General features: G+C 37.7%; 1 protein-coding gene across 4 annotated transcripts in view; it reads left to right on the forward strand.

Annotated features, from left to right (window-relative positions):
- Nucleotides 1-10: 10 nt before the first annotated feature.
- The window catches only part of LOC307166414 (integral membrane protein 2B-like), a 53,909-nt gene continuing 44,145 nt past the window's right edge, over nucleotides 11-9,774 (forward strand). For 2 of the 4 annotated variants that reach the window (XM_079884761.1, XM_079884762.1), the window contains exons 1-2: nucleotides 53-249; nucleotides 5,425-5,556. In XM_079884761.1, coding sequence (XP_079740887.1) covers nucleotides 163-249; nucleotides 5,425-5,556 — 219 coding nt within the window. In that variant the 5' untranslated portion in view covers nucleotides 53-162. Of the gene's footprint in view, nucleotides 250-5,424; nucleotides 5,557-5,878; nucleotides 6,125-6,284; nucleotides 6,396-6,722; nucleotides 6,874-7,870; nucleotides 8,896-9,774 lie in introns of those variants that run through there. The other 2 variants (XM_079884764.1, XM_079884763.1) reach the window with 2 other exon arrangements.

A 9,774-nucleotide genomic window follows, 5' to 3' on the forward strand; every position in this document is an offset into this window, starting at 1 on the left:
AAACAGCGCCCCCTTCCCGTTCACTGATGTATATACAGTCTGAATCCGGGGCTAAATGCGCCACAGCAAGTTGTGAGGCAGTGCTGTGTACAGAGAGGTCGTCGAGCTCTCCATAGTTAGGTGAAAAAGGCATAGACAAAAAAATAACAACAGTTACGCAACATGGTGAAACTCGCTTTCAACTCCGCTCTCGGACAGAAGGATTTAAAAAAGGAGGAGAAGGATGAAGCTTTGATCCCTCAAGATGTGGTGAGTTTTGTTAGCACAAACGCTAACCGGCTAAAGTGATTAAAAACAACGTTGTTGTTATCCATAAAATTCTTTATAACGTTTTACTTTGGCTTAGTAGCGATCCGTGTATCGATAAACATATGTCAACATAAAGAAAAAAAGAAAGGAGTTTTTTTTTGTTGTTGTTGCGAAAAAACAACAAAGTGACAAAAACAGGTGTTCTAATCGATATAAGACGTTATTTAGATTATGTGACTGAAACGCCTAGTTTGTCTGAGCTTTGTGAGGATTATAAGATTATTTTTGTCTGACAGTTATGTTTTTTGTGTATGTAGAGGGAAGCCATCTCCTGCCTTGTTTCAGTGTGTGTGTGTGTGAGAGTGAGAATCAGACAGCTTTGAGCTTACAGGAAAATGGCCGACAGTCCAACACAAACACCAGGATATATACGCACAAAGCTTGCATTGATCATGCACTGCACTTTTACATGCTTTTAGCAGCCTGGTGCATGTCTGTGCAGCCATTGCGTTGTTGTAAATCAACCAAAAACATTTAAGATTATGTTTTGCATTTAAATAAGTGTCATTTTGATGTGTAAACATGTCTAGTTTTGTCCCTTGCACTTTCTGTTGCAGCCGTAAACATAGTAAAGTCAGGAAGAGGAAATGGCTTGTTTAGCCAGATTATCGTGGGAGATTTTTCGTAAGTGTGAGACCAGCTCCCACTCATATGCGTGAACCGTCTGGCTGGTTGTGTTCGTCAAACACGATAATCATCTGCCACCGAGGATGAGTCAGCGCCTAGTGTGCGAATTGGGTTGATAATGAAGAAGACGAAGAGGTCGTGAATCATTCATAAGACACTGTTGTGTCTGCTGTAACACATCCACCGTGATCAGACCAATGGTGCAGCCTTGTCTCAGTGGCACTAATGCTGTGAAGATGGAAAGGAGTGTTTTAGTAGGCATAAGTCTTATGGTAGAAGGATTCATGCATGGGGCAATGCTCCTTTAAACTTTTCTGGTAATCAGAGACACTGATACTTATCTAAAGCGGTTAAAAGGTATCAGTTCATCGTGAAGTAATCTGTTAAGACCGTGCTGTGTGGTCTGAAATCCTCTGTCACACAGGTGATCAAAGCCTCACTGAACTTGTGGCTGGAGCAGACTACCAGAAACAGCCATCTTTTGTCCCTCGGTAAAACTCCTGAAGGCTCTGGTTATTTAAACAAAGACCGTCTCTGTTAGGGCTAAGCCGTAATCTGCAGTGTGTGTCTGTGTGTGTGCGAGGGTGAGGCGGAGTGTATTTGAAACAGGTGTGTTTGTGTAAATGTGAAAGAGTGAATCTCTGAAGCCTTTTGTTTCAGCAAGTTCATTCATGCAAACAGAACGTCACATGACTATAAGATATTAATCTGTGCGTGTAGTTGAATGGATAAAAGAATTGAAATCTAAAATAAAATGTAATGAGTAATGGATTTTAAGGCAGGGAAGGCAATTTCAGAGAGGCTAGCAAAAGAAAGCTAGCTTTGAAAGGGTAAGATCCCACCCTCCTTCAAAACACATGAACGCGCAGAGTCTGCAAAGCGTCACAAGAGATGGTGTTAAATTTCCTTGTGTCAAAGCACAGTACATTACAATAATAATGAATTGTGGTATGAAAATACATGTGTTGACTGGCAGGTAGGACATCGTATAATTGCATTTGGATCGAATGCAATAATTGCAAAAATTAACATAATCATTGAATTAGGATTAGGGCTGGGCAAAAAAAACTGTGAGAAGTTTTGTCTGTGCACACATCCAAAGCGCACATGGCTGTGCGTGCAAATAATAAAATGAATTCTCTTTCACGTCTCCCTTCGCTTAAACGGACAAATTCACACAGTTTAATCTCAAAATGCACGCCTTTGCGAGGATCCAAGCAAACCTAGTTGCCTTAAAGGAGAACTCCGGTCAATTTTAACATTGAGCTCATTTTTTTGTAAATTTGGAGTGCTGTCAGTACAGAGAACAACGACAAAAATCGATGTTGCCTACACCGTGTTATCCTCTTTTTAAAGTTTGCACCCTGTTGACTTCAATGGGGCAAGTTTTAAACCTGCTTTTAGCCTCTTAACATCCTTGATGTGTCATTACAAGTGCCCAGCCATTGTGAGTGAACGCGGGTGAATCTGACTGCAGTAGATGTGAAAGATATGAATAAAAATGATGTTATTTCAGCCAGCGCACATACCTGTATTTTCTTCCTGTTTTCGGTCGAAGTCCACAGTAGTCGATTGTCGAGTTCGGGCGCATGATCGTACGTACTAAACCTATGCGCGTGAACTCTGCAATCGACTACTGTGGACTTCAACCGAAAACAGGATGTAAATACAGGTATGTGCGCTGGCTGAATAAACATCATTTTTATTCATATCTTTCACATCTACTGCAGTCAGATTCACCCGCGTTCACTCTGAAGGAATCACTCACATGGCTGGTGCACTTGTAATGACACATCAAGGATGTTAAGAGGCTAAAAGCAGGTTTAAAACTTGCCCCATTGAAGTCAACAGGGTGCAAATTTTAAAAAGAGGATAACACGGTGTAGGCAACACCGATTTTTGTCGTTGTTCTCTGTATTGACAGCACTCCAAATTTACAAAAAAATTAGCTCAATGTTAAAATTGACCGGAGTTCTCCTTTAAGTGAACAAACCGTAGAGAAAGAACGCATGTGTATCAGTATATTGGATCTGTGCATTGTGTATAATATTCCTGCTGTCTGTGTTTTTAATGTTAATCAAACTACAAAAGACAAAGAAAATCTCTCACTTCTCTTCACTGAATAAAAAAAATGTAAAAAACAAACAGAAAAACAACCTTTTTTTGTGGTGGGGCCAGTGAAAATTGAATCATTGGATTCATTGAATCGAATTGAGAATCAGAATCGGGACGTCTGTATCGATACCCAGCCCTAATTAGGATGCTTTTGTCTGCATTGCATGTTGTGCACTGTGCATATGTTTCGGCCTCACAGATAATTAAAGCTTGGGTTGGTGTCCTAGATTATGCCTAACTTCAAAGTCAAACTATTTTCAGTAGAAGATCATTTGAATATAGCTTCAAATGTTTGCTTAATCAGCATTCATAAAGGCTTATTTTGCTTTTTTTATATCAATAAAACTAGCCTATTTAGTTCAGTTGGACAACAGACGCTACAAATATAAACTGAAAGCGTCTGCTCTGCTCCATATAGGCTACAGGACAAGCAGCAGGAGTCATATTTCACTTATCACGTAACGAGAGTAGGGAGAGATGACTGACAGGATGACGACGGAGGATCTGGTGCGCAACAGATCCTGAGCAACATATCTTGTAAAATATGCTCCCTATACGCAGAGTATGTGTGATAGTGAATTTAAAAGCTAAAGTGAAACTGGTGTTATCCATAATACCATCCTAGTGCAAATATTTGTAACTAGCTGTTATTTTGATAATTAAGGAGCCCCTGAAGGGACATTGTGATTAGGGGTTGGGAATTGTTGGTACCACACGATTCGATGATAAAACATTTTTTCGATTTTGAATCAAATGTTGATTCGATATATGCATAGATTTGATTGTAGTTTCCTGTTTTGTGTTACTATTCTTATTTGACTGCATGGCAGACAGATTAATAGGTCTAGAAGAAAAAAAATAGTTTTTACTACACATTTTAGTCAACCCAATATTATTATTGTGATTAATAACACTCTAACATGTCAATAACTTTTAGTACAGTGAAGTTTAAGAAATCTAACACTTTAGAATATCAGTTTTTGAAATCACCCCTAATTTTGTGTTCCCCTAAGAAACTTTGCGTTCGCTCGCAAAACTTTTGAGTTGTTTGGGAGCGAACACAAAGTTTCTTGGAGTTTTTGCAAGGGAATGCAAATGTTTTGCAAGTAAATTCAAAGTTTCTTGGGGGAATGCAAAAGTTTTTCCTTTTCATAAAATTTTAACAAACATAACATTAATACATTAGTTTATTAGATCATTGATTAGCGTTTTTTTCAACCCTAATCATTTTCAAATAGTCTAGACCTAATCTCAAATATTAAATATATATGTGCAAGATCATAAGGCTGGTGTTTACTGAACAAAAGGAGAGATAATGATGACTAGACTCCTTTAAATTGCAGCACTGTCATGGGAAAAGTATCACTTGTAAACAAACCTGCAAACCTGCATGTATATTATAGACATTTCCAGATGAAATTTACCCACTTTTGTTGCTCATAATTTCCCTGGAGTCTACATTATGATGGCTGTTGTAAACACAGGAAAGCTTAGCTCGTTTATCTTTTTTTGCTCTCATTATTTTTTATGTGAAAAATGTGACCAACAACAACAACAACAAATGAGTCTGACCAAGAAGATTTGGTGCCAAATTGTCGTCATATTCAGTCTGATTTGTTTTCACTTTCATCCTTGTTCATCAGTCACTGTGTCAGCTAATGTTTTGTTCATTTGCATCATGCAGTATGTTTGTTCCTGTTGGTCTCTGGAGGGAGGTTGGAAATTTCCCAGTATCTGTTGTGCACAATGCAATTGTTTTGCACAAAGCCACACCCAGGCTAAACACACTCTCATGTACAATCGAAGAAAACTCTCTCGTTTAAGACAAATAAACACATGCACAGTACTGACAGGGGTCTGTGGGAAAATTGTTATCATTTGGAAACAAAAACTAAAACGGTTGTTCCTGAACACATTGGGTGCAGTCGTGACCTAATGGTTAGGGAGTCAGACTGGTAACCCGAAGGTTGCGGGTTTGATTCTCATGACTGAGGTGACCTTGAGCAAGGCACCTTACCCCCAATCGCTCCCCGGGCGCCACAGTAAAAATAGCTGCCCACGACTCGGGTGCCAGGGTGTGTGTGTGTGCACCAACTTGGATGGGTTAAATGCAGAGGACAAAATGGGTTGCCATACTTGGCCTTTACGTCATGTCACTTTCACTTTCCACTTTCCACTTTCATTGGTCTTGAAATAGTGCGTGAACTCTGAGCCCATATATATTCAAAAACAATTTATATGGAATATGTTTTACACCAAGGCTAACTATAAATGAAATGTAAATGTAGCATGTATGTTATCAACTGCTTAAAGAAACATGATTTTTACTAGGGGCAAATAATAAATGTTTTCTTTGTGTGTGTGTGTGTGTAGGATGTGGAAGATGTTCTGCGTGTCAGGCAGCAGTCCAGGGCCTGGTGCTGGTGCATGTGTCTGGGTCTGGCCCTGATTCTGTCAGGTGTGGTTGTGGGCGGAGCTTACCTGTACAGGTATTACTTCATAGAGGTGAGAGAACAAGTTCCATCAGAATTAAAATGTAAATCTGTCATATCCTTAAATTTAATGCAGTAAAAAGTCCTAACAGTTTCAGTGATTTGATTTCTGCTATTACATGAAAAAATTGTTTAAAAACATGTCTTGATTGTTCAATTGTTTATTCAACTGAATGCTTGATGTGATGTTAAAACCTTACTATTCAATTAACTATATCTTTAAAAAAAAAAAAAAACTTTGGTTACAAAATTGGTGCAAACTTTAAAAAGTTCTTAAAGTTCTTAAACATACTGATACAATCAGAGAATGATGTGTCTTGTTGATCATGGTACAGAATGTGTCTATTCCTAATGATGGTGTTCAGGAGGAGAGGATGTATTTCTGTGGGGTGAACTACCGTGAGGAAAACTACAAGATGCAGGACAGCCAAGAGGAAAACGAGATGGATTTGCCAGCCGCATCCAAGAGGATTGAGGAGAGAGTCAGGGTTCTGGAGGACGAGGGGGTGGAGTTCATTAATATCCCAGTGCCCAAGTTCAGTGACAGTGACCCTGCTGACATCGTTCATGACTTCAACAGGGTGAGAGCCAATGTTAATCTGTAAACCCTGTGTCCTTCACCAAGCCATACGTGCACACACAATTCCAGGAGAGACACGTTGCCTGTTTCCCATCAGATTCCCAAAAATAAACTACTTGTACCAAAATAGTAACACGCTGGTTTTCCTTCTTTGCTCTTAGAGACTGACGGCCTATCTGGATCTGCGTCTTAACAAATGCTACGTCATTCCTCTCAACACTTCTGTTGTGATGCCGCCCAAAGACTTCCTGGAGCTCCTGGTCAACATTAAGGTAACAACAAAAACAGAGCTTCGGTAAAGTCGGCCTTAACTTAGTGAGCTGCCTACGTAGACATTTGAACAATGAGCAGAAATCCTGTCTGTGTGGTTAACTGGCAGTGCTTAGCAAGCATGTGAAAGTGTCAAGTCACCTTTATTTATATGGAGCTTTTTACAATAGAGATCGTTTCAAAGCAGCTTTGCAGAACTAACAGGAAAATAATGCAACACAGTTTGTTTCCAGAAGAAAATAGCGTCATAGTCCAGCTTAAGTAAGTTCAGTGATGGTTCATTTTTGTTGTGAAAAAGGTTTGGTGTAACTCTGGGTGTGTGTTTGCAGGCTGGAACATACCTGCCGCAGTCTTACCTGGTGCGTGAACAGATGATAGTGACTGGGAAGGTAGAGCATGTGGATCAGCTGGGTTTCTTCATCTACGGACTCTGCAGAGGAAGAGACACGTACAAACTGGAGCGCAGAGAGACCGTTTTTGGTAAACACATTAACTTTCCACCTATACTTGTGGCGAGAGTCCCATTGTTTTTAGGCTAATCACAATCTTGTAGAGTAATTGCTTATTGCCAATTTTTCTTCTTTTTTTGGGGGGCTTTTTTTTTTACCATTTATTAACCTTTTAACAATTTTGGCTTTAATACAGTAGTGGCTAAAAGTGATGTCCGGAGGGGATATTTGTTTCTAATGATGCATGTTTTATTAAACCATCAATATATGTGGAAAATATTTTATATTTTTTAAATAAAAGGGAAACACTAAACTTGGTTAAGGTATTTGTCTGACTAAATTATTTGGCAAACTACAGCTGCATGGTTTTTTACTATGCAAAAAATGACTTAGAAAAACTAAAAGCTCACAGGAAAAGGCATAATTAACTACAACATAATCAGTTAATAATACATCATTTCTTTGTACTTATAAAATCTTTAACACATTTTTAAGGGTGAATGTTAATTGTTTCCTTGGCTGGACATCACTTTTGGTCACTAATGTGTGTGTATGGGGTCAGCAATTATTATAATTTTTTTTTTTATAAGAAATGAATATCTATTTAGCAAAGAAGCACATCTGTAATGTTGCAAAAGATTTCTCTCTCTATGATTTTGTGCTGTTTTATTTCAACTTTCAATTCATCAACAAATCCTGAAATAAAATGTATATTAGAATGATTTCTGAAGGATCATGTGAGTAATGATGCTGAAAATTCAGCTTTGCCATCACAGGAATACATTTGAAATAAATAGAAATTTTCAGATTGTGGTAATAATATTTCAGAATATTACGGTTTACTTGTATCAAATGCAGCCTTGGCGAGAAGAGACTTCTTTTAAAACCATGAAAAATCATTCAACTTATATACACACACACACACACACTTACTTTACAATGTGTTCACAGATTTTTTTGAATTATTTAGCTCTGAAACCAGACACATCAATTCACATGCCATTTTGTTGTTTTTTTTTTTTTTTCAGGTATCCAGAAGCGAGAGGCCATCAACTGCCACAAGATTCTCCACTTTGAGAACAAGTTTGTTGTGGAGACGCTGATCTGTGAGCCGTAGTGTGGAAAAGGCAGCTGGGTAACAAGATAAACCACTTTTGACAAATTCCACTCTGACCCTTCCTCTCCTTCCATTAAGCCTCTTCCTGTTTTCCCCCGTTTGTTTGTGTGCGCGGGAGTGTGTGGTGCTCTAAGATTTGTTTCTCTGTATAGCAACAATCATTATTACAGAGAGAGAGAATGTGAATGAACGCAAAGAGCAATATTACTCGTAGAATTATTTGTGTTTAGGCAAACATTTGGACCAGTTTATCTCTCTCTCTTTCTCTCTCTCTCTTAGTAAATGTTTTTTCTTTGTCTGGGTTTTTGTTAAGCGGGGAGTTTAAAGTCTCCAACAGGGTGTGTGGGATCATGTATGACAGAATAACTAGTACCAAATTGACCATGGGAGAGGGAAGGAATCACAGAGGATAAGTGTACGATGAAATCATTAAAAGATGCACTAAAATGTTTAGTGTGCATATAAACTGTGAACTGTCACAGATACCAGATTAAATACTGGAAAATATATTTGACTAGAGATTTGTGATATATGGCCAATAATTACATGTAAGAATACACATAGAATTGATTTTTGTACTAGTTCCACTTTTGTCTAGATTTTTATTTTAAATGAAATGTTTCGCTCTGCTGTAAGTTAATACACTGCTTAAACACGTCCTATAGTCAAGAAATACAAATCTAGAGGATGTTAAACATCAGTTTTCCTAAACAATTATCCGAAACAAAATGCAGACTAATAAAATGTGTAGCTTTTATGTCATTTAGGGATTGCTGAGGTGTTGGGTGTAATAGACGACGGAAGAATTATGTAAAGATCGTTTCAATTTACTAAAATGTCTACCAGTTCAACATGAGTTGGAATGATTTATACTTTGCACATAACCCAAAAAAGTTTTAATGTTAAACTTAATACTAATAAAAATTTGACACCTCATTTTGCTCGTCTTCGTTTCTGCTTTTTCTGAAGGAAACAAATCTTGGTGGAAGGGAAACTCTTACAATTTCTTTTAAATTGTACATATTTTAAAACAAGACTGTTTTTCACATGTATGAGGAACAATGACACTTTGCAGAAGATCTTTCTTATCTGGAAAGGGTGTTATTTTTGGCTGATGGTCAACAAAAAAATGAGCACTTGCATTAATCAATTAAAAGTACTTTTTAATACTCAAACTTATCCAGGTCTAAATATATATCAGTGTATAAAACTGTTCATTATTTGGCTAAAAATGAACCATAAACTATTAAATTGCAGAGTAAGTTGTGCGAGATGCTTTGGGGTAAGCGATACTAGTTATTGTGTTTCCTTCATATTCAATGAAAGTATTTCATTACATTTAAGATATTCTGAATGTTAAACATTTTCATAATTGATCACATTTTAAATTTAAATGTGATTGTTATTTTTCTTTTCTCATTTGTTCATATTTTACTATATGAACCATTTACTATATAGACATTTCCTTCTAGTTTCATTTAATAGGAAACCCTAAAACAACTTTTTTTTAGTTAATGATCAGTAAGACTGGGGCTTTATTAATGCTGTTCATTGATTCAAGTACATTTTTTTAACATTTGTGTATAAAGTGTTTTAATTCTACAAGACAGGGTGTAAAAACATCTGAGTGCTGCCCTCTTCAGGTTGAACGGTGGCTACTGCAGTTTTCCAGCATTTTTCAAATATTGCCAGTGGGTGGAGTCAGGCTCTGACCAGGGTTTAGAGACCATGGCTGCGTTCCAGTCCACTTTTAGACACACACTTGCGAACTTCCCCTCGGGGGAATCCCTGCCGCCATTTTGAAGTGCGTTCCAC

The sequence above is a fragment of the Squalius cephalus genome, assembly GCF_949319135.1.
Source record: "Squalius cephalus genome assembly, chromosome: 10".
NCBI classification, from domain to species: Eukaryota; Metazoa; Chordata; class Actinopteri; order Cypriniformes; family Leuciscidae; genus Squalius; species Squalius cephalus.